Consider the following 25,716-nt stretch of genomic DNA (forward strand, 5'->3'; position numbering starts at 1 on the left):
TATTTCCTGTGTCAGAGGAAGGGTGAAGGAAAGGGAATTAAAAATTGTGCTTGGGTTTCTTCCATTTATTGGTTGTTTCTTTTATCTTTAACTTTTCATTTTCAGCTTATCTTCGACTCTGAAAAGTTCAAAAATAGCAGTTTCCATACATCCCTTATTGAATCCTGATGTTCTCCTGATGCATAGATACCAGACTTGAGGAGGGAAAGAGACAATTCTATCTATTTCGTAGTCCTTTCCTTGAATGACTACTCTCTATAGGACTCTCACTCTGTCCATCATCCTGACCCCATTCAGAATTACTCGTTCTCAGTCTGGTAAGTGTACGAGGCAAAGCCACACAGAGAACAGACACGGCACTGCCTCTGGGAATTTCCCTGCATGTCAGACATCACCATGGGCAAGGGCAAAGACATCCGGTGCATGTTTGATGCAGAAATGCAGTGGCAACAGAAAATCGATCAAAAATTGTTCACGTTACTGAGAAGGTAGGAGGTGAGGGTAGGCTTTTGTCAACCTATTGCACTGCCCAGCAGCCTGAAGCGTTTGTTTCCATGGTTGCATTCCACAATCGGGGGGGGGGGTGTCTATGTGTCCCCACTGCTTACATGAGCTAAACACCTATAAGGAGAGGACATGTAAGAACTACAAACAGAATTGTGCCCAGAAGTCAGAGTCATTCTCCAAGATGGCCAAGACCTGCAAGCACCACTACCATGACAGAGTGGTGGTTAGGGGACCCTTCTTCTCCCTTGGTTGCGCTAAGAAAATAAGCTCCATCACCAGACACCTCTTCTGTTTGATTCATCACTGCGTTAGCAACACCTGTGCTATCAGTCGCATGGACCCCTCACTAGACCTTGATTTCCTTATCTCAAGAATGAAGAGGAGTCCCTCCTTTCTCAAAGGGTGCTATTCCATAAGCAACAAATAAATCTGTCAACATTTTCCAGCATGCGGTTTGTTAGTAATGATGCTAATGGCAACTACAGAGTTCTTATTTTATAAAAGAGTAGAAAAGGCAATAGAACCTTGGTTCTGTATCTATGAGGTAAAGGCAAGCACAGAGGGATGGAATGAAAAACTGAAGGTATTACAAAGAAAACAATTTTCATTTGGCTCTCTGGCTAGGAAATGGCCTCTCATTTAGAGACCTGAAATGAAAGTGTGCCTGAGTCTGCAATGAGACACCGTGAGCCACGTTAGAAAGGACACCAAAAATGCATTGGACCCATATGCCGAGTTCTTGAGTCTCTGCACTCTCTTTTGTCAACCTATTGCACTGCCCAGCAGCCTGAAGCGTTTGTTTCCATGGTTGCATTCCACAATCGGGGGGCGTCTATGTGTCCCCACTGCTTACATGAGCTAAAGAAAGCAGTCTCCCTGTAGAAATAACGTGGGGCTAGGGCAGGACCTGCATCGCTGAAGCTCCAAGTTGAATGAGATTCAGAGGGTGCTCTTGAATGACAGACACAACCCTACTACAAGCATAAAAGAGAAGGGAGGCAGGATGTTAAAGAAAACTGGAGTTTTCCATTGTTTCTGAGAAAACAGTCCTTTCCACTCTCAGCGTTTTGAAAAAAAGAAGTCCTTCCTGAATGTCTTTCCATTCTCTTCTCTTGGCCAACCTCTGGTCAGTTGTATCTTCTTTGGGGGCCTTATCTCCCTGGTCCGAAAACCTGTGACACCCCTCCCCCCAGACCCACATCTATTAGTCTTTTCATCCTGTAGTGTAACCCTGCCACCTGCTACAAAACTGCAAAATCCTCAGTCCACAGGAACTGGATTTTAGTTCACAGAAAGATTTAGAGTACTTAGCACAATTCTACCATAAAGCTACTGCTCAGTCAATATTAGTTGAATGAATGAACTCTACATTTTATTCCACTCGTGCAGGATAAAATAAAACAAGTTGCTATCACCATTTAATAATTTAATGTACAATTTCTCTGTGTTTATCTTTAACTTCTCTGTGCTCTGCTCCCCCTATCTTTAATCACCTATATTCCCAGAGCCTGGCAAGCTCCCTGTGGCATATTCGATATGCCAAAAACAGTAACAGTAAGAGGTCTCATTCCCCTGACCCTGAAAGAGCCTTCAATCGTTGGGAAAGATGAGCAAGGAGAGGCTGATAAAATCTCAGGGCTGGAATGAATGAAGACATTACTGGTGCCCACTCGAGTAAATCGATGAACAGAATGATAATGATACAGTGATACAACAGGTAGGTAGTTTACCTTGCATAAGCCAACCTGCATTCAATTCCCACCACCCCATGTGACCACCTGAGCCACCAGGAGTGATTCTCTGAGTGCAGAATCAGGAGTAAGTTCTGAGCACTTCCAGGTGTGGCCCCAAACCAAAATAAAGTAAAATAAAATTTAGCTAAAATCTAAAATAAAACCTATCAATGGCCAGTATCCAGAGACTTAAAAGCAAGCTCCCAGAAGAGTGACACAGAGAGTCTCTTGCCCACACACCTGGCTGTCTTCCCCGGGGCCCCTCAGAGGGGATGGGCTCCAGCTTCCCTCCCCACCCCAAGCAGAGCTCCTGGCGGTCGAAGACCTCCGGAGCCTAGCCACAGCCATGCTCAAGGCTCCTCTCCACACATTTGGACGAGCCTCACACACGAAGGTACCAGCAGAGAAACCCAGGTGTGTGGGACCCAGGCTGAGACCTCCAAGCCTGCTCAGACTGGGACTGGGCCTCCTCTGCCCAGATTCCCCATTTCCCAGTAGCTAGGCGGTCTCACCCAGGGACTTTCCCCGGCCCGGAGTAATCCCATTAACGTGGAATCCCATCAATGGCCAGCATCCAGAGACTTAAAAGCAAGCTCCCGGAAGAGAGTGACGCAGAGGGTCTCATTTCCCTGATGCTGAAAGAGCCTCCAATGTGGCATCGTTGGGAAGGTCGAGTAGAGAGAGGCTTCTAAAATCTCAGGGCTAGGATGAATCGAGATGTTACTGAGACCGTTTGAGAAATTCAACAATCAACGGGATGATGATGATGATGATGATGATGATGATGATGATGATGAAAATCTAACTACCAATGGCCACTAGATAATCTTGTGATCTGTATAGCTAATACTTCTTTTTTTCTTTTCTTTGGCCATTTGTGATCACAGAGACCAACTTTAAACAACCATTGTGCAGTATAAAAGTATATATCTAAATGCAGTGCAAAATTGATATTTTGTAAATATTTTCAACAATGCCATTGAGATATAAATTGTAGTGTTATCTTCAAAATTCATTATGAAAGATGACTGACCATAAATTCTCCCTTCCTAATTCCTTCAATTCTCCAAACATTCCGGCAAATTAACACTCTACTACAATATATCAATGTGTTAGGAAGTGGGCGAATGAATAATATGAATAGTCTGTGGCTGGAAAAGGGGTTGAGGAAGAAAGAATGTCTCACTCCTATAATATAGTCACTGGGGTTTCTCATTCTAAGAATCAAAGACTCCAGTTGAGCAATTTGCATTTCTGTCATGTGCATATCACCTCCCCTTTTTAGAGCTGGTTAGTCACTTTTTAAAAATTGAGATTATGCCTGTTCTTCTCTCCCTACCTGAGGGATCTTACTTAGTGCCTCCGCATGTGTTGGAGGATAAGGAAACCCCAGGATGTCCTTCCAGATCTTCCTGAATCTTTCAGACAAAAACTCAAACCAGTCAACTAGAGAGTTTTTGTGGAGTTACTATTCCCAGGTAAGTAGACTCTGAGTACAACAGACCATGAGGTTCCAATTACAGAAAGCCATTAGGACCAAGCCCATTGAGAGGAATAATTGCTAGCCAAGTAAACGCTCCCCTCCCTTCTCTACACCGTACCCACACTCTCATTCACCCAGCTCTCCAAGGAAAGCTATACTGAGTCTTAATCCTAGCAGAGTAATTTGAAAATCAATGAAAGGGAGAGAGGATTAGGTTGAGTAGAAAGGAATACATTTCTGAGAAGAGGAAGGGTAAATCTCCGATGCTGTGCTCAGGCGGACACTTAAGCCTGGAGAAATCCCTTCACTGCCCTTCCACCTACTCATCCCTTCTCCAAGGTTAGTTTCCAGTGATGCTTCGCCAGCTCAGTCAGCTGAGGTGCATACACACACTCACACACATACACACACACCCACTCTCTCTCTCTCTCTCTCTCTCTCTCTCTCTCACACACACACACACACACACACACACTCACTTTGTGGTTCTTCAGTATAATAGGCACAACCATGTTCCAGGGAATTAACTGTGTGACCATAGGATTGCTTCCCAGAGTGCCCACCTTGAACTCCATTCTGAATTCCCCATCTTATCTCCATGTTTCCAGAACCCAGATGTGTTTACTTTGTCTGCTGAGTGATGCATCACACTGGTCCTTTTGCTGTCATGAGACTAGGTGGGCAGAAAAGACGTGGATGACGGGATGTTTTTATCCTTACCTCCAGATCCCGTACAAGTCACCACTTTTCACCATCAAAAAATGGGGAGAATTGAACAGAAACTTCCTCAAAAAAGAAATTGGAATGACCAAAAGACACATGAAAAAATGTTCTACATCATGAATGATCAGGGAGATGCAAATCAAAATAACAATGAGATATCATCTTACACCACAAAGACTGGCCCATACCCAAAGGAACAAGAGCAACAAGGGCTGGCAGGAATTGCAGGGAGAAAGGGACTCTCCTTCATTATCGGTGGGAATGCTGACTGGTCCAGCCTTTCTGGAAAATAATATGGACATTTCTCAAAAAACTAGAAACTAGACTCCCATTTGGCCTAGCAATATCGCTTCTGGGAATATATCCTGGGGGTCCAAAATCACACAGCAGAAACGTCATCTGCAATTCAATGTTCACTGCAGCACTATTCACAATAGCCAGAATCTGGAAACAATCCAAGTAGCCAAGAACAGATGACTGGATAAAGAAACTCTGGTACATGTATACATGTACACAATGGAATACTATGCAGCTGTTAGAAAGAATAAAGTCATAAAATTTTCTTATAAATGGAGGGACATGGAGAGTACCATGTTGAGTTAAATGAGTCAGAAGGAGAAGACAAGTATAGAATAACTGCATTCATTTGTGGAATATGTGTGTGTGTTTGTGTGTGTGTGTGTATGTGTGTGAGACTAATATCCAACAGTGAGGGTAAACAGGAACCAGGAGGACAGGTTAATGGTTGGAAGTTTGCCACAAGAATGTGGGGGAGTGAAGGGCACAGGTAAAAGAATATACCTGATAATCTCTCATTAACTGTATTGCAAACCATAGACCCAAAAGGAGAGAGAGAGAGAGAGAGAGAGAGAGAGAGAGAGAGAGAGAGAGAGATGAAAACTGCCTGCCATATTGGCAGGTGGTGGGACAGGGTCGGGGGTTGGGAGGAAAACTGGGACCATTGCTGGTAAAAAAGTACACTGGTAGAGGGACGGGTGTTGGAACATTATATGACTGAAGTCCAATCATGAACAACTTTGTAATTATGTCTATCACTGTGATTCAATTAAACAAATAAATGGGGGGAAAAAAAGAGTCACCACATTTTTCACCCTCTTTGAGCAAGGTTGAGGACACTTTATGAAGAACTATGTCCTATCTGCCTTTGATTACTCCCCAGTATAATTCTGTTGCTGCAGGCTATCTGGCCCAATCTCAGCTAGCTCTATTTACCCTTTCATAAAGACTGTTTAATGAATGTCTTTAAATAATATTTTTATAAAACAATATGTCATATTTTTATTGTGGAAAATTTCAAACACATGTCAAAGTGGAGACTACAATAAACAAACCACACACCCATCACCCGAAGTCAGCATTTATCAACACATGTCCCCTCTTGTTCCATCTGATTTTTTTAACCAAGATTACTTCTGTGCAAATTTCAGCCATGTGTCAAATAAACCCTTTATTGGAATCAAAGTCATGGGAAGGATAAGAGTAAATTTGAATCATGAGAAAACGTGTTACATGGTTTAGGGATGGAGCAAACAGTTGATATGGTATCATATGATCATAACTGTTTCAAAATTCCAAACTGATTTTGGGGTTTTCCTTTGTTGTTGTTGTTTTTTTGTAAGCAAATACTTAATGGATGTCAGAGGCAAAACCAACCAACCAGAAACAAAAAACAAAAACTGCAAAGGCAGTGAGTGTTGTCTAAAAGACCAAACCCTCTAGGCTTTCTCAGAAATAAAGATGCTCAAAAGGCAGGAGCAGGGGCTAGAGCAATAGCACAGCGGGTAGGGCATTGGCCTTGCACTTGGCTGACCCGGGTTCTATTCCCAGCATCCCATATGGTCCCCCAGCACTGCCAGGAGTAATTCCTGAGTGCAGAGCCAGGAGTAGCCCCTGTGCATCGCTGGGTGTGACCCAAAAAGAAAAAGAAAAAAGGCAGGAGCAGCCAACTGGACGAAGCTCCCAGCGCATTTCTCCTGTCTTACGTAGTAGTCCTGTTCCACTCGCAGACACACATCCCCTCCCACACACCTCTGGCTTCTCGCTGGCTTCTGCCCACGAAGCAAACACACCACAGGAGCGGACCTCTACACGCCCACACTCAGCTCAGCAACTTCACCTGCAGCGGTGGAGTCTGGGCTATTGTTTTGGAAACACTTTGGAAAACTCAGAGCCCAGCACTAGAAAACTGCTCTTTCTCAAGTAGCACAATGCTCCACAGAGGCTTAAATCTGCGGTTCCTGGAGGGATCACCACAGGATGAATCAAAATACACAACCCACACTCACTCGATGCAATGAAGCTCTCCTTTTAGGGTTTTAGGTTAAGGAGTGTTAAAGAACACTGAATAATGGCCGATGCTATTTATGCTAATTATTATTAACTCTGTTTATATGCTTAAGATCCCATATTGGGACAACTTTCCTGCCCACTCAACACTTTACACAGCTTGGGTGTTGCCTTGTCAATCTTAAAGCACTTAGCACACAGTACTTACACCTGAGAAAATGTATAGCACTGTAGCACTGTCGTCCCGTTGTTCATTGACTTGCTCGAGCAAGTACCAGTAATGTCTCCATTGTAAGACTTGTTACGGTTTTTGTCATATCGAATACGCCACGGGTAGCTTGCCAGGCTCTGCTGTGCAGGCAGGATACTCTCGGTAGCTTGTCAGGCTCTCTGAGAGGGTCGGAGGATTCGAACCAAGGTTGGACCGTGTGCAAGGCTACCCGCTGTACTATCGCTAAATTCCAAACTGCTTCTAAAGTCATATTGATCCTCTCATGAGAGAGAATGCATTATTTTCCTTCATTAAGACAGCAATAACTTGGAGTCTCAATCCTTAAAACAAAATGATAAAGAAATCACAATATAGAAAATGCAAATCAGTTGCCTACATAGTTTAAGCCAAGAACCACTGCTTGGTACTTTCTACTGAGACACAAATACATGTCTCCCTCCTGCCAGGGCTATGTTTCAAGTCCCATAACTTAGCACTGAGTGTTTAAGAAGTTGAACTTAGAAGGACAGGCAGGAGCCAGGGGGCATGTGAAAAAAAAAAAAAGGTCATCACAACTAATGATGGGGAAAATGCAAATCCAAGCAATGAAATATCATCTCACGCCAGTGAGCACGGCCTTTGTGTGAAAGAATGGAAAGCACCAGGGTTGGTGGGATGTAATCTGGTCCAGCCTCTATGGGGACTCAAATGAGCAAGTACAGAGCTTCCTTATGCCCCAACAATTCTGCTTCTTGGAGTCTCCCCTCCAAACACAAACGCATCAATTCCAAGAAGTATAGATGCATCGTTGCCTCTAATGTTTAAATCCCCATAGCAGTAGTCGTTGAAAGCCAGAGACAGACAGGTGTGTGAAGAGCCACGACGGGTGGCTCGAGGACCATTGGGCACCTGTTTCTGGGCTCCTGTCCCCCACGCCCCTCACTGTCCCCACACCCTTACTCTCCGCTGCTCCAGCAGCATCTCACCAAGCTTGGGGGTGCCGCACCCATTCCGAGATGATCTTTGCCTTTTCACTGGCTTCTCTCCAGGACTAACGTGCCACTGGCCTCCTCATCTCGCGTCCACTTGAAATAATTTGCGGTACGACTTCAGATTCCAATTTCTCAGACTAGCCAGAGACCACTTAAATGAGTTAGGCATGTTGACATGAGCCGGGATGCTCGCCTCTCCAAATGACTCTTTAAGGAAATAAGGAAATTCAATCCCAAAGCTGGTTATGTTTCTGTTGTTGTTGTCGTTGTCATTGTTGTTATTGTTTTTACCCCCCCACACCCTGTTACTTCTCTGGGAACAGGCAGCACACGTATCTGCAGCGCTAGACAATCACTCACACCCAGAGCTGCTGGGAGACTGGAGCAGGGACATCAGTGTCCACTGCTGGGCCTGGCCTGGCCAGGGGACTGCAGTCACGCTGGTCGGGTGGCTGGCGGCGCCCACTCTCGGGACAGGACCCCCTGGAGACCCAGTGATGGGAAAGGTGCGCCTGGGAGCGGGAAAGTGCAGTGACCCGGGCGCGCCTCTTCCTCACCGGACAGGTGTGGCTGCTGCCACCTTCCGAACCATCCTCCAGGTCACTGTGGGAGACGGCTGATACCTTTGGATTCTGGAGCCTTCTGGATGTGTCTTCCCAGCACAGACACCACCGCTATGGGTGGACAGTGTCACGTCGGTTTGGGGTGTGTCTTGTACTGAGTCAATGATCCAGCAGGGGCAGTGCTGTAGGTGGTTATGGTGACCACTAGAAGCAGTGGCTGTGCTGTTATTGGTGGAGGTGCAGGTGGGCGTGACCGTTGGAAAGTGTATAAACATGTTTATCCTCCTCCTTGCACACAGTAGGGACAGACCAGAAAGGGAGCTAATGTTTGTCATAAGCTCCCTTATACCAAGCTCCCAAATACCAAGAGCATTTTGGCAGTGCTCTTGACTTAAGTGCTCAAAATAGTTCTAGCAAGTGTTGCTTTTTAAATTTAATTTAATTTGATTTTTGGGCCACATCCTGCAGTGCTCAGGACTTACACCTGCCTTTGTGCTCAGGGCTCACTCCAGATTGGTTTGGAAACCGTATGGGATGCTGGGGATGGAACCCGAGTCGGTTGTGTGCAAGGTAAACGTCCTACCAGCTGTACTATCTCTCTGGTCCCTAGCAAGTGCTGCTTTTTGTTATACAGAAGACCCTGAAATTCAAAAGATTTTAGATTTTCCCAAAGCCACATGACTATGTGGAAATAAGTGCAAGAGTCGAGATTATACCTGAGTTTTCCTAATGACTGAACTCATACTCTTTTCTTCTAATAGTTCCTAATCTTTAAAGGTATGACAGATCATCCCTGAATCAAATTATTTTTATGTTTTAACTTTTTATTTTTTTAAAATGTTAGACGTTGGGGCTGGAGTGATAGCACAGCAGGTAGGGTGTTTGCCTTGCACACGGCTGACCTGGGTTCGATTCCCAGCATCCCATATGGTCCCCTGAGCACTGCCAGGGGTAATTCCTGAGTGCAGAGCCAGGAGTGACCCTTGTGCATCGCCAAAAAGCAAAAAAAAAATTAAAAATTAAAATATTGGTCTTATTTTTAAAAAAACTTGTTAAAATAACAAAAGCTTCAGAGACCCTTCCCTCAGCTTGCTCAAAGGTTGACATCTTAGATAGTGAAGACAGTAACCAAAACCAGTAACCTAACTGACATAATACTATTTGCCATTATACGCATCCAGGTCAAATATCACCAATGGAACCAATAATGTCCTTCATTTGGCCCAGAATCCAATTCAATAACATATTGTTTTCAGTTGTTGTATCTCCTTATACTTTCCATACTGGGACAGTTCTTTGTATCATGTTTCTTACCTCTAGACCTTGAAACTTTTAGAAAATACTGGCTTTCTTTTGTAAAATGCTCCTCAGTTTAGACCCTTTGGACATTTTCATTAGCCATCACGTGAGCATAGGTGTACATTGAGTTTCTGTTGGTTGGGAATATACTTATTGATAAGACACTTTACTCGAGTGAAAAATGCTTTTGATTTTCTTCATCACAGTGGCTTCCATACACATGAGCAATTGTACATATATCTGTGAGATACATTTTATTTAGCCTATTGGCTATGTCTGGATATAACTAATTTCATCTATTCTTGTGATGCCTTAGCATAAACTTGTTCTGAAACAGTCCAGTTATGCACACTCTAAATCCCCTCAGATTTGCAGACACCACAGAGAGCTGGTCAGTCAAAAAACATGGGCACTAATAATGTCTATTTTTTTTTTTTGCATTCTGCACTGACAGGAGATTTTCAGGTTTTGAACCCTATAACAGTCTTTGAGACAGATACTACTGTTATAATTCCTGGACTACTGTGCAGGAAATGAACATTCTGACTCTGTGACTTGCCCAAGGACACACATACACCGCAGAGCAATGTGGAGAAGGTAGAACCGTTCTGCTTCCAGGGAGATAAGATGCTCTTATCTACCTGACTAATTTTCACAAAATTATCTGTGATTTCTTTGTTTCCTTTGCTCCTCTTGGATCACTTTCCTATTTTCCTGTCTTCTCCAATTTAGTCTTTAAAGTTTAGTTCTAAAGTCCAGAGAGAGCTTCTACTAAGGAGGGAGGGACTACATTTATACCATCCTGGGGACTTATACCAGCTCCTCCACCCTGATGTGGTGAACAGAAAGGGACTGGAGAGTCCTCAATACACCAGCCTCCTTTTTCAACAGGCAAATAGCAAAGCTACCAGTGCACACCGAGTGCTTGCTGGAGCTGTGACAGTGTTCTATGTCCTTGGCATGTGGTGTCCCACTGAATCTCATAAGAACTCTAAAAGGAAGGTACCAATACAATTCAGGGTGAGCTTTCGAACATTCATCCATATCTGGGTTCCCTCTCTCTCCAGCATCCAGGAGGCTTATACTCCCCACCCCTGTTACTATTGGGCAGAGCCATGTTTCCAAGTCCAGCCAATGAATTGGAGGCAAAAGTGATGTGTCATTCCTGCGCTGAAGCCCTGCATTGTTGATGCTCAGTGAGCTGTGAGGGAGCGGGCTGTGCACCATCTGTTGCCTTGCTCTATGGCAACTCTGGGGCTTCCTTGGGGAGGCCCCAGATTTGACTTCACTCAAAAATACTTCTAGACACAATTCAGCAGTGGAAACGGATGGCTGTCTTAGAGAGATTAGCCTTAAGATAGGTAACAGATGAACACCCCAATCTCAGAGTCTTTTTTCTTTCTTTCCACTTATAAACTCTTTTTTTAAATTTTTTTTAAATTTTATTGAATCACCGTGAGATAGTTACAAGCTTTCATGTTTGGGTTACAATCTCACAATGATCAAACACCCATCCCTCCACCAGTGCACATTCCCCACCACCAATATCCCTGGTATACTCCCCCCTCTCCCACCCTCCCCCTGCCTCCATGGCAGACAATATTCCCCATACTCTCTCTCTATTTTGGGGCATTATCAGAGTCTTAACACAAAGTGTGTATCTCCTGCATGTCCAAGTCCAGTGCAGCTTACTAGTCTAGACATTTCCACCATGTGGCTCTTTCATCTGACACATGTAACTCTCTGATCACTGAGGCAGGGATAGAGAGAAAAGTCAAAGAGTTGCCTGACTGCTTCTTCTCTGAATGCCACATACTACTTACGTCCTAGTCACAAGGTCATGTGTCCCTTAAGCTCTTTACCTCTTTTTTCTCCAGTGCCCACACTCCTGTCCCTGCTGGCCTGCGAACCTCATGTCTGGGAGAGGTCTTGCATCTACTCATTTGCCGCCTAACACTTAGTATTCCTCGGAGTCACTTTCTTCAGAACTATAAAAACCAATGGTTAAAAACACAGATTTGGGGCACCTATGGGACCATGGGCCTACAATTCTGCTTTCTCCTCTTCCTGAGGAATCCTTGGTGTTCCTTAATGTTTTAGAACTATGGTAAGGGCTGGAGTGATGGTACAGAGGGTAGAGTGCTTGCCTTGCACATGGCCAACCCAGGTTTAATCTCTGGCATCCCATATGGTCCCCTGAGCACCTCCAGGAATGATTCCTGAGTTCAAAGCAAGAAGTAACCCCTAAACATTGTCAGGTGTGGTCCAAAATCCAGACAACTAAATAAGAGGACTTCAAACCTCCACAGCTGAGAGTGAAAGCATCAAAACTTGGTGTGTGTTCCATAGCAATCACCACATCTAAACTGTAGGAGCACCACAGCCAGCTGTCACCACAGTATCATCAACAGCAACATCAATTAAGGGCAGCGGTAGGGGGAGGTAATAAAAACATATAAGTAACATTTTTAAAGATTTATTAAATTAATGAGCCCGATGTAAACCATGAATTTTAATAATAACGATGTGTCAGTGTTGATTTTTCTATTTCCATACATGCACCCACTTTGGTGCAGGATGTTGGTGATGGGGAAGGCTGCATAGATGTCAGGTGGGGTGAGGTATAGATGGTCTCTATACTTTTGACTCCATTTCACTAGGAACTTAAAACAGTTCTTAAGAAAATAACCTGTTAAAGCACCGTGTATGGAGCCAGAGAGGTAGTACAGTAGATAATGCACTTGTCTTGCAATTTCAGTCCCTGACACCACATGTGGTCCCCTGTGTGCCACCAAGAGTGATCTCTGAGCACAAAGCCAGGAATAATCCCTGAATACTACCAGGTGTGGTCCACATACCTCTCCCAAAATAAAACACACTTGCACACAAGCAAGATGGAAAAAAAATCTAGCTAGTGATACTGTCTGTCCAAGTGTTCTAGCCTGACTCCTCTTTGTTTACAAAGGAGACTGACAAGCATTAGAAAGGTGTTAAGGATTATTATTGCTCCAGTGAAGTTTTCTTCTGAAGATAATCATGAGCAGAAGAACAAACTGAAAAAAGAACAATGTTCTCAATGATGAATCAATGTCATTCAACACTGTGACTGTCTGGATTGCTCATCCTACCCCAAGGCTTCAGAAACACCTATCTGGATGACACTGGATGCAACACTTTGCTGTCACAGGTGGGACAAGTTTTCTTTGCTACTTCTTCAACATGCTCCTCCATTCATGAGACTTAAAGTCCAAAAAGTGATCTCCTGCACATTCCTGCCAAACAGAGAATGCTTCTTGACACAGATCTGTCAGGGGTATGGTGATGAAAATGGATGAAGACAACAATGCTGGGAGTGAAGGACCCAGGCAGGACTACACAGTGGTCCAGCTGAGTCCAGCAGGAAGACAGCTGAACAGAAGATTCATGATTTAAAGGTGTATCTTTGTCAGGCACAAAAATATCTGGGGTTTTTCTGTGATCAATGCACAGCCTTCCATAGAGTCTCTGGTTTTCTTATAATTCCAGTACTAAAAAGCAGCAATATGATGTGGGGCCTCCACCAGGACTCTGAGCCTCTATGGAGAGAATTGAAGTAAATATCACACCCATTCAGTGGACATTTGCTCTGTGCCTTGAACTTGAAGACATCTGCCCACTCTTTATGACAAGTCTTTGAACTCACTATTTCATTCCCTTTTAGAAACCAGCAAATCTATGTACAGGGAAGGCAAGTAAATTACCCAAGATGACCCAACTGGGAAATGCCTACATTGGAATTTAAACTCATGTACTTCTGATTTCAAAGGCTGTGTTTTCTCCACCTACAACACGAGAAAAGGTTGTTCCTGGACAAGTTGTCTCGAGTTGGAATTAAAATTAAAATGGCCCCTACAATTATGAAGACAAGGATCATCCATGTACCATTTCTGAATCTGAAAAAGAGGTTAGCAGGTGTGGCTGGTATCTCAAAGGGCCATCCATATTCCCTTTGCTTCACATTTTAATTGATGCACACATACTGAAACTCCTACATACACACATATACAAATCAGTCATGACCTAGGGATGACTGTGTGTCAGGAAGGAGGGGAAAGGATCAATAAATGTTGAGTCCTGGCTGTTTACAGTCATACTAGCTTCTGGGATAATTTCAGGAATCTTCTTTTGGAGAAATATTCTTTTCAACCTTATGTAAGGTAATTTTTCCATAAAAAAGAAATCTGAGTTGACCCTTTCCCCTCAACATCTCTAAATTCAAGCTCTGGAGAAATCCACGTGAGAACAGTGTGATGGGTCCAAAACTTGAGGCCTGTGTGTGTACTCCTTGTGAACTGGATCATGGGGTTGGATGATCCCATTTTTCTCCTGTCAGTTTGCATCTACCTAGAGCTCAAACTGTAACATCAACTTTTCCTATTTTGTCATAAAGCATGTGGAGCCCATTTGTTCTTTTTAACTTAAGTAAAGGGGGAGTATCCAATGTGCATTCTATGTAATGGGTGCAGGTAGACTCTCTCTTACATTGGGTCCATCTCAGGAGGGGGATGGTATGCAGCTCGGGCCACATGATTTTGCTTGCCAGCCTTTATATCCGGGCTCAATTCCAAGTTGGCTTTCTTCCCGGCAAACAAGAAGCTGCTAGTTGCTCACTCATTCCCACACTCCTTTGAGTTTCCCCTCCCCCTAAAACCTCATCTCCCTCCCCAACCCACAGGTCACAACTGGGCTTCTTCAACAAACCAGCTGTTAAAAGAGCACAAGAGGAAGGGGCAAGGGAGAGAAACATGTCTTCCCAACTCTCATTTCTTCTCCTGGGCTCTTTTAAAACCCCTGGTTTACTCCAGCCTTCCCAGCTTTATTAACTAGCTCTGTATGGGGGAACCCAGCTAGAAGCGACACCAGTGAATCAGCCAGCCCACCACATGCAGATGCAGACTGCCAAGCAATGTGGGATTATCCCAAAGTGAACACTGTGCAGCAGATCTGCAGACAATCGAGGTGAGAATCTCTCCAGAAGAGTCCAGACACCAGGTGTCCTCCCTCCCCCACCCCATGTTCTGTCTGTGAAGGAGAGACAGATGCGCTCGATGTTCGATTCGTGTGTCTGCATGCAAATAATAGCTGGATCTGAAAAGTACTGAAGAACTGAGAGTGGCGTTGGAACATCCTTCTCTCATCTCCCAGCAAGGAATTAATGAGAGTCCTGAGTGAGAATAGGGTCCTTAGAGCTTTCAGTTTTAATAGGAACAGGAAGATGGGAAGGTGCCTCAAAGGGCTGGAGTGCATGCGTTGTATGTGAAAGCATAGGGTCCTATCCTGGTGCTACACGTTTCTCCCAAGCACTGCCAGAAGAGGCACTAAATAAACAAACACACATAGACGCAAATAAGTTATTGGAGATAGTACAATGATTAGTGTTCATGGCTAGGTGTGACTGACCCAGGTTTGATTTCCAGCACCACATGGTCTACCAAGCCTCATCGTGGAATGCCCTGGAAGCCCCTGAGTGCTTCCAGGTGTGTCCCTGATGTCCGTAGGGATCCCTGACTCCACAGGGTCTAGGCAGCATCACATCCTCTGGCCTTGTTTTGAACTGCCAGTCCAGCAAGCCAATAATCACCAAAGGGTCCCAAAGCCTATTGGACTTGGGAGTTCCCCCAAAACGCAAATAAATAAATGTGACCAAGAGAGATCAGGAAAGGGCACCTAAATAGCTACAGCGGAAAACCCCAGTGGAAAAATGAAGATACCCACCCAAGATTCTGGGGGTGGTGGGTAATAGATGCTCATCCTCTTTTCTGGTCCAGCTCTGCATCCAAGATCCAGGTGAGCTGTCATCCTACTATATATGAACTACTTGCACTCCTACTGTGGTGTGTGTTTGGTATACTTTCATGATTCCAGCAGTCACATTATCATTAGCACCTTGGACTTTGTGTTCTTTGCTTGAAATCACGTTTGCACATATTATGTGCTGTGTCCACTAGAGCTAGATATCCTGGGACATGATAATGCTTCAAATTGAGAAAGATAAGATAAAACAGGCTCATCTTATTGCTTAAATTCAAAGTGTCTCTGAGAAGGGACCACTATGACAATGACGGTTGGATGGGAGAAGTGTGCTGAAAGTGGGTAAAGGACTAAACACAAAGGCCTTTCAGTATCTGTATGGCAAACCATAATACCCCAAAGTAGACAGAGAAAGAAGAAAAGGGCCTGCCATAAGGACAGGTGACAAGGGGGTGGGGTGGGGGTGAGAGATACTGGGGGTGGGAAATGTGCACTGGTGGAGGGATGGGTATTGGAATACTGTATGACTGAAACTCATGAAAGCTTTGCAACTGTGTACCTCAAAGTGATTCAATTAAAAAAATTAATAATGAAAATAGAAATTGTTTAAATCTCTCTGAATCCCAAAAAAATTTCATTGCAACGAATCCACTCTAAAGTTCAGAAGAGACCTTAAGAGTCATTATTCCCAAGGCCAGAGCAATACATAGTACAGCGGGTATTTGCCTTGCATGTGTCTCACCCGAGTTCAATCCTTAGCACCACATAAGATCCCCTGCTCTGCCAGGAGTTATCCCTGAGAACAGAACCAGGAATAAGTCCCGAGCACCACCAATTGAGACCCAAAGACAAACAACATAAAATGAGTCATTATTTCCAGTCACCCAAATGAATCCCTTCCAAAGCAGTGTCTAGTATCTTGGGAAAGTGTCGAGAGAACTTCCAATATCAAAACCCAAGTTGACTTCCCTGGAGAGCCCACCATTAGAATAGAGTCCACTTTGATCCCAGACAACAATCTGCTCCTTTTATACAAGCTCACTTTCCACATGAGATGCCCAAGAGACACTTTCTCCCTGGGCCTTCTCATCTTCTTAGTTCCTCTGTTGACGGTACTATGAGCTCTTGAAGCTCATTCATTCAACAAGCATTTATAGCACATAAAGCAGGTATCAGACACTGTGTTCAGAGCTAATGACCCAAGAATGAGATTATAGATATGAGCTGCTGCTTCTAGGACCATATGATCCCTGTGCTGTTCCCCCTTTGCAACAGATTCCCTTGCTGTAGAGGGCTCAACTCTGTCTCTTTTCCAGTCACACTCTCCCCACAGGGTAAGAAACATGCGTGTTTGGGCCAGAGAGATAGTACAGAGGCTAGGGCATTGCCTTGCATACAGCTGATCTGGGTCTGACCCAGAAGTCCCATATGGTTTTCTGTACCCAGGAGTGATTCCTGAGTACAAAGCCAGGAGTAACCCCTGAGCATGGCCAGATATGACCCCAAAACAAAACAAAAATTAACTTTGCAGGTTTAAGGAGACATACATCTTCTAGAACATTCTCTACCTGGGACTCCTGTCTAGTCAGCTATGAGTCAGCTCTGGGAATTATAGCTTCTTTCCTACAAGAACAAAGGAAGATGAACAAAGAGCAGCTGTTCGAGGGTAGTGATAACAGACTATGGACGTGCCCACTTGAGTGCTCATACACGTGTTTAAGTTTCTCGTGGTATTAGATGGAGCCAGAGAAAAAAGAAAAGAAAATAGACTGGTCTGTGGGCTAACGCCATGATGATGTCTGTTACCCATCATGTATGGAATACTTTCTGGGTCAGATAAGCCAATCAAGCTAGAACAAAATTCAGGGGAATCTAAAATTTCTAAAATCAACCCTGTTTTCCAGGTTGTTTGGAGATAGATTTCTCAGGATAGGAAAATAAAATGTGATTTGGACAGCTTGCTGTTTTTCTTACTTTTAATTACTTTGGCCTGAGACATGTAATTCATTTTTTTTTTTGCTTCATGGAGCTCTCTCTCTTTCTTTTTTTCTCTCTCTCCCTCTCTTTCTGGAGGAGCCTTCATTTACTCTTGAATGCATTACCATTTCTCTTTTCTCTTTTAATAAAATTTCTTTGTTTCACTAATGAATATGTATATATACTGTAAGTGCCCGGAAGATAGTGCAGGAGGTAAGACCTTGCAGCCTGCCAATCCCAGTTTGATCGCCAGCACACATATAGTCCCTTGATCACTACCAGGAGTCACTTCTGAGCACAAGGCCAAGAATAGCGTCTGAGCACCATTGGGTATACAATCTCACAAAACAATAAAAAAGAGATAAAATGAAATAGATATTTGGGAATATGGACTGTGAGCCTCCACCTATACCTGCTCTAAGACCATAACCGTTAGGATGAGCCCGCTGTGTGTGAAGACGCAAATTAAATAATCACACAAAGAACAAAGGATTGGATTTAGAGTTAAGAAGATTAAGCATACTTTCTGGCTCATTCCTCAAATGCTCTACCTGATCCCCATTCACAGACTGCTTGTCATATAATGGGGCCTGTAGGTTCCCCTAAAGCTACAAAATTCTTCTTTTGCTCCACTCCCCCCTACCCCGCCCAAGCCCCAAACACTTCCTAAAATATTTCACACTGCTCTTGCCCTTCCTCAAAATGGAGCTGAAGGAGAGTGAATCGCAGAAAGAAGAGAGAAAGACCGAGCCTGGTAAGCTCTTCTAGACACATTTCCTCTTTGTATTGTGTCCATCTCAGGACCCTGATGGCTTTTCTCTTGGTCCCCCACCTCCATGGCTGAGCCTCCTCCTGGCTGAGGCATCCACGTGTCTCATGTCTCTCCTCCTGCCAGTTGTTTTACTCCAGCCTGGCAGCCTAAGTCTATTTTCACTGAACTTTAGGAGCAATGCAGAAGCCATCTCTGACAAACTGGGGAAAAGATAGCGTATTCCTCCACTTGTCTCTCTCAAAAGGTGCTCCCTATACTCACAGCTGTTAAACAGCCAGCTCTTTCTTGTACCCATACGACTGTAATTCACCTCCTACTCAGTGTCTGTGTCTTTCTCAGCCCCTGTGATGATGGCTAGATTAGATTGTGAAACTCAGAGTTCCACACTCTCCTATCTGTCCAGGCCCTGCTCAGTTGTGCTACAGACACAAATAGGCACTTTGTAAAAAACCTTTGAACATGGAAACACAGGAGCAGCACTGTGCCTGCAGAGAGGCATGAAGTGCGAGAAAGCAATCCACTTCTGCTCGTGACCATCTTCCCTCTGCAACTTGAGAACCAGCCACACCATTTCTTGTCAATGAAGCAGAGGAAGCACTCCCTTCCCTATGTGACAGCAGCAATGCAATAAGGTGGCAGCACTGTTCTCATTTGATGGGTGTGATGTTCAGGAAAAAAAAAACTCAAGCAACGGGACTAGTCTGAGGCACAGAGAGGCTGTGTACTGGGCTCAGTCCTCAAAGTAGGGCCAACTGGCTCTGGAAAACTCAACTGACCATCAGGGCACATTGTCCCTCATAGTGAATACACCTTAAGCCAAAATTGACAAGGAAGAGGCAAAAAAAAAACCCAGCTGCATTCCTGTCCCACCCTCTCTTGGTTTCTTGAGCCCTGTATAAGCCCAGGGAGTGGCAGAGAGAAAAGTGTTCCCCTGCTTGCAGCAGGGAGCCACGTTTACTCTCCAGCATTTGTTTATGCCTCATTCCTCTCCCTCCTCCTATCTTCTCTTCTCAAACATGTTAAGCATTTTCACACTTAGGTGTCTGAGTTTGCAATTTGCTCTTCTAGATCTACGCATAGCTAGGTCCTTACGACTTAGGTAACAACTCTGATGGCACATTCTTTGGAAGGCTCGTCCTACACTCTCTCTAATGCAGTAGCATCTTTTCCAAAGCCTTCCCTTTCATTCTTGTCTAGACCAGTTTCCTGTGTTCCTTTCAACATGGCATTGAACTAGTGGCACTTTACTAGTTGACTTGTCTCTTTCTGTGTCTCACTACAATGTCAACTTCAGGAGAAGAGAGACCTTATGTGTTGTGTTCACTCCTGGATTAAACAGTCCCCACTGCCTGAAACAGCAGCTGGCACACTGTAGGTGTCCAATAAACATTTGTTAAATAAATGCATAAGTGAATGAATACATGCGACATCCTTTGTAGGCATGTGCAAAGGTAGGGCAGGCTGCATCCTCCAGTTGCCCCTCACCATATTTATTACAAGCCCTTGGAAGGAAAAGAAACAAATCTTTATTTTTGGCAGCCTTTCAGTCCCTAGAGCAGTGGTGAATGACTGGGGAGTGGGGGAGCTGTTCGGTTCCTTTGTTTGGGCAGAAAATGAGGAATCCAAGGAACAGAGAGGAAAGAACAAGACCTTGAAACTACTGAGATTGCAGAGAGTGCATCTCTCATGGCCAAGTGTGGACAACTGCTGGACAGCTCTCTCCCTGAAAAGATCAAAATACTGAACTCTCTTCCCCTTCCCTATTGCTCCTGTGCCATACAGTTCCCCTCATCTGCTCCTTTTGTCTCTACTTCTCATTGAAATTATGCAAAGAAAAATGAGTGGTGTGTGGAGAAATGTATCCTCCACGTATCCCCATATAACCAATGTTACTCTTATTGCCACAATACCAACGCTACTATATTTAAATCTCCTGGCTTCTGCACAGACAAAGCAACCCCCCCTAAACATAGCACTCATATACATAAAGTTCTTGATTTTATCCAATGTTAACTCTGACATAACTCCCTATCCCTCCCTCCCACATAACAATAGAACCAATTCCTTTATTGGAGTTAACTTTTTTATTCAGTGCTATATTTATGAAACATGATGAAAATGATGAACAAGAAAGGAAAGCTTCTAACCTCTGAGCCATTATATATTGATCCCTTTCAAAGCATTCCCCCACCCATTACCTTCTGGATGCTCCCAATATGCTCATCTCTTGATGAGCATACAGGGAGGTATAGTAAAAGTTGTTGTTTATAAGGCACAGACATGATGAAGTTATGCAGGGGCCGGAGAAATAGTACAGGGAGTAGGGAACTTACTTTGCTTATGGACAAAGTGGGTTCAATCTCTGGCATTTTATATGGTTCCTCTGATCAGTGCCCGGAGTAATTTTTTGAGTGAAAAACCAGGAGTAACCCCTGAGTATCGATGGGTGTGGCCCAAAACAAAAAAGAAAGGAGGAAGGAAGGAAGGAAGGAAGGAAGGAAGGAAGGAAGGAAGGAAGGAAGGAAGGAAGGAAGGAAGGGAGGGAGGGAGGGAGGGAGGGAGGGAGGGAGGGAGGGAGAAAGCAAGAAAGCAAACCAAAAGTCCAAAGCAATTTGATAAAGTTCACACAGTAAGTGAAATCCCATCCAGAACAACCTTCAGTTTCTGCCATTTTCTGGAGACAAGGGTGCTTTTGCTAAAAAAGCTGACCTCCCAGCAGCCTCTGTGACATACAGACTTGAACCAGCTCATATGATAGAAGAAAGAGTTTTAGAGGTAAGAAAGATCTATCATTGTCCTTTTGCAAAGGACATGGGCCCTGGTTGGGCTAAAATCTGACCAGGATCACCTCAAACTGAAGGACCTTTTGTCAGGTCTCACCCAAGACACTCTGTCTTGTGCTTCATCTGGAGTCCAGTGTGTGTGTGTGTGTGTGTGTGTGTGTGTGTGTGTGTGTGTGTGTAGGTGTGGGAGGATTAAAGAAAATTCACTGAGCCTGCACTCTGACCTCTTGCCTCAACTATAGACAAAACTTCATTTGAGACTTAAGGGAATCATAGTCATAAAGAGAAGGGGCCCCGCCCCAGCATCTTGAGATAGTCACATTAAGATCTGTGTCACCTCCTCTCATAATGTCCAGGCTGTGACTCCAGACAGCCTCTGTCCCTGAAGGTGTTTGTCATCTGAGCAAAAATGGAGTGTATAAAGATGCCTGCTGAGCCTGCCTCTCACAGAGCAAGTTCTCAGCAATAGTCAGAGCCCAGGGATCACCCAAACAGCATCCTACTATCTGACCACCTGTGCAGGGAGCACCCAGAAGAGTTTGCTACACCTCTGGGAAATTACTGGGAAAGTGGTTGATATGACACACATTCCAGTCAAGTTCCCAATTGGATATTTCTTCTCATAGCATCACTAACTAGATCTGATATTCTTTTTTTTTCTTTTTGGGTCACACCTGGCAATGCACAGGGGTTACTCCTGGCTCTGCACTCAGGAATTACTCCTGGCGGTGCTCAGGGGACCATATGGGATGCTGGGAATCAAACCTGGGTCAGCCTCGTGCAAGGCAAACACCCTACCCACTGTGCTATTGCTCCAGCCCCTAGATCTGATATTCTTTTTCCATTTTTTTGTTTGGAGCCCACCCCCAAAGGAGCTTAGGATTTATTCCTGGCTCTATGCTCAAGGATCACTCTTGATGGTGCTCAGGGGATCATATGGGGTTTCAGGGATTGAACCCAGATTGGTTGTGTGCAAGGCAAGCACCCTACCCATTGTACTATCACTCCAGCCCCTAGATCCGATTTTCAGGTGAACCTATTATAGCTGCAGTTCTTCAGAAGTATGTTTTTATCCTACCAAGCACTGCAGACACCACATTGGAGGAAGAAGCTAGAAGGGGTGGGGTGAGTGTCTGTGAAAGTCTGAGGGACAGAAAAAACCCTCAGACCTGGGAAGACTCTGGTTCATGAGGTTCTTAGCTTTACCTATCCTGAATGGAGAAAGTTTGAGGGACATTGCAAATTTGATGTACTCCAACAGCACAGGAGACGGTCAATACATCAGACTTCCTTCTGACATGGAGTAATCTTTTCCATGTCATTTAAACCCACTCTCACCCTACTGCCAGTTTTGTGCCTAGGAAATACTTGAGCTCACCAATCTGAGCCTGAGCAAACAGAATAGTCTTCTTGAGCCTTTTCCTCCTCAATTGCTAAAACACACTGTTGAAGATTACAGATATAATTTTGGAGGGCATGTTTTCAAAGTGAAGGAAAAGACTCAGCTCATTGGGCTTCACTCTATGAAAACAGAGAAAGAGGCCGAAATTTCCACATACTTAGAAAAGAAAAAAAAAGATTCAAATAGAATTAACAATAGATTAAGCAAAATATCACTGACAACAAATCACAGCATTAGGGCCACAGCACAAATGAACCATCAAGTTCCTTCATTCCATCATTTCTGACTTCTGGACCTCCTGCTTTCAGGATGCTTATGGAATTCAGGGGTGGAATGAAAGACTTTAGCCTTGAAAGGCAAATGTAAAATCAAAGATACAGCTGAGCCCCAGGCCCCATCAAGAACCAGCCGTCATCTTGGACAAACTTAAACGCAAGAACCTTCATTGAGGAGCTCTTACCACACAGAGCCTCACACTACTAGAAGGGCTCCCCGGGGGCCAGCAATCGAGTTCGAATCTACAAGAACTGGAGACACCACGAGGAAGCAGAAGAAGGGAAAGCAGGTCTCACCTGTTCTGGCCCCTGGAAGCAGATGCGGCAGAGCGGGGTCCTCATGCCACTGTCCAGGCTGCTGCCCAGTGAGTAGCGATCCTCAGCCTTCCCCTTACAGAAGTCATCTGAGGAGGCACTGCTGAGCAGCAAGGCAGGTGGCTCTGTGGCTGGGCCACCCCAGTCATCTTCCAGAGAAGAAGGTGGCAGAAGTGATGGAGGGGGCAGAGGAGGGGTCTCTCTGCCTGTTCCTTCTCGAGGACCCCTCCAGCCTGCCCACCCCCCGGCGCCCAGAGCCGGAAGGGTGTTGTTGTTGGCCGCCAAACCGGGGGGCTGGGGGTCGCCGTGCATGGGCAGGGGCGCTGGAGGAGGGGGGCGCCGCAATAGGAAAACCTTCAGGTCATTGAAGAGCATGCGGCAGCGGCACTTGAGGAGACCTTGGTGGCGCAACATCTGGGGAGCTGGGGCACGCAGTCCACAGCAGCACCAGGCACAGCAGCAGCACCACCAGAGCAGCCCACTCAGGGGCATCAGCATGTGCCCAGTCGAAGCAGAGAGCCCGGGAGGGGCAGCTGGAGTCTTCGCTGAGGAAGATAGGACGGCTGGGGAGGTCCACGGCAAATCCAAATGGGAGGTGTGGGGGAGGGAGTTTGCTTTCTCACTGGCTTCTTCTTATGGCCTTCCAAGTAGCCAACAGATGACCCCGGGACCGAGAACTGAGTCACTGATTCTGAAGTTTACCTGGTAAGCTGACCCCCACCAAAATGTTTTCTTGTCTCCCTGCACCCCTACCTCAGCTTCAGACTTCACACAGGGTGTCTACTTTCTGCCTTTTAGCTATGGGTCCCGTTCAGGGGCAGAGGGAGACAAATGATAAAAAAAAAAAAGTTGAGGATGGGCTCTTCTGGGGCCTTCAGATAAAAATCTAATTGTTAGAAAGTTCCCCAGGAGAGGGTTATTGAGTTTTCTCCAGTCCCTCAGCCGTGGGAAATCTCTTAGATAGTGAAAGGGGTGGGGGAAAGGTGGAGAACATTAGAAATTAAATTTGGAGGAGATGGAGCTGGGTTTCGGCCAACTAGCTCAGTCAAGAACTGAGGTTGCTTGTGCAAGCGGGAGAAGGTAGTTTTCCTCGGATCAAAGGAGACTGGGGATGGAGGTGGGAGGCAGCTGGGGAGGAGAAGTCTGGGAGAAGTTTCGATTCTCCTGGGCAGGAAAAACTGGGGCAATGAACCCCCCAGCAGCACCGTGGTTTTGAAGAGAGCTGAGGGTGGGGGCAGGGACTGCAGGTGAAACCGGGCAAGGGTCTTGTGCTTTGCCTCTGCAGCCAAAGAGCCACAAGGAAGTGAGGGGAAGAAGCCAATTAGGAGAAGTGAGGTGGAAAAATAAGGGATTGGGGAGGAGAAAAGAAAGTGAGGGGAGGGGAGAGAAAAGATCCTTTAACCCTTGCAGAATCGCCTCTTTCCTGAGCATTAAGATCCTGGTCAAAGGAAGGGTGCGGGGGTCGGGGAGGGTGGCTGAAGGCAGCGGAGCAGAGAAAAGGGGCAGAGAAGAGGGGCGTGGGAGGGGACGGAAGGAAGGAGTAGTTACATGGTCTCAGCCCCCAGACCACCCCTGCTGCAGTCTGTAAATCCGCGGTCCCCTCCCCGTGGCTCCATCAAAGGTCTCTTCGGGCTAGGGGCTCCGAGGGTCGCGGGAAGGGCCGGTCCGGGCGGGTGGCTGGCCTCGCCTTGTCCTCGGCTCCCTGCTCTGGACCGACGCTGCCCTTCTCCTCTGGCCGGGGGTCTGCCCGCGGCCCCCGAAGCTGAAGTGGAGGCGACGGCGGCGGTGGCGGCGGCAGCAGCGACTCCTCGTCGGCGCGTCCGGGTGTCTCCGGGGCGGGGGCTGCTCGGGCTCGTCCTCTGGCTGCTGTTCGCCGTCGTCCGGCGCGGCGGCCGCGACTCCCGGCTTCATGATCCTCCACCTCCTCCTCCTCCTTCCCGGGGGGCCGGCCGTGAGCCCCCGCGCCCGGGCAGCGCTGCCATGCAACCAGAGGCGAGGCAGGCGTAGGGGAGGGGGCGGCCGGGGATGATGATGAGGAGGAGGAGGAGGGAGGAGGGAGGGATAATAAAGAAATGCAATAACACTCGTGGACGGAGGAGAATTCGCTTCTCCACGCAGCCGGCTCGCAGTGCGCCGGGCGGGCTGGGGGCGCGGAGGAGGGCGGCGAGGTCTCCAGGCGGCGCGGCCCCCGCTCCCTGCACCCAGGGCGGCCCGGCCGGCGCTCTGCCCCCACCCCTCCTCGCCCCTCCCTCCTCCCCGCTGCCTCTGGCTGGCTGGCTGGCTGGCTGGGCTCGCTGTTGCTACCTCTCTCCGCGATGCACCGAGGTTGGCGGTGCCAGCTCAAGGTGGGGAGGGCAGAGCCAGGCGGAGTGCGTGCCCGAGGTGGTGGGTGGCAGCCACTACTTGGCTCTCAGGCTGAGTCCTCGCGACTTGCCCGCCTCCCCCCCGCCCCCCCCTCACACACACACACCCCTCCCCGGACCCGTGTATAAATAGATCTCATCCAAAAGAGACGAGAGGAAGCAAATCGGATGGCAAGCTGCCTCCAGGTGTTGTCTTCCGCCGTTGCTCAGCACCCGCCGCC

The 25,716-nt window shown here is 46.1% G+C and overlaps 1 protein-coding gene across 1 annotated transcript in view; it reads right to left on the reverse strand.

The window, feature by feature from the left end:
• MARCHF4 (membrane associated ring-CH-type finger 4) overlaps nucleotides 1-25,357 on the reverse strand; it is a 121,045-nt gene extending 95,688 nt beyond the window's left edge. Inside the window, exon 1 of the mRNA XM_004601341.2 lies at nucleotides 23,115-25,357. Within this exon, the coding sequence (XP_004601398.1) occupies nucleotides 23,115-23,630 (516 nt within the window). The 5' untranslated portion in view covers nucleotides 23,631-25,357. The remainder of the gene's footprint in view (nucleotides 1-23,114) is intronic.
• Nucleotides 25,358-25,716: the final 359 nt, after the last annotated feature.

This window comes from Sorex araneus, chromosome X (genome assembly GCF_027595985.1).
Source record: "Sorex araneus isolate mSorAra2 chromosome X, mSorAra2.pri, whole genome shotgun sequence".
In the NCBI taxonomy this organism is placed as follows: domain Eukaryota; kingdom Metazoa; phylum Chordata; class Mammalia; order Eulipotyphla; family Soricidae; genus Sorex; species Sorex araneus.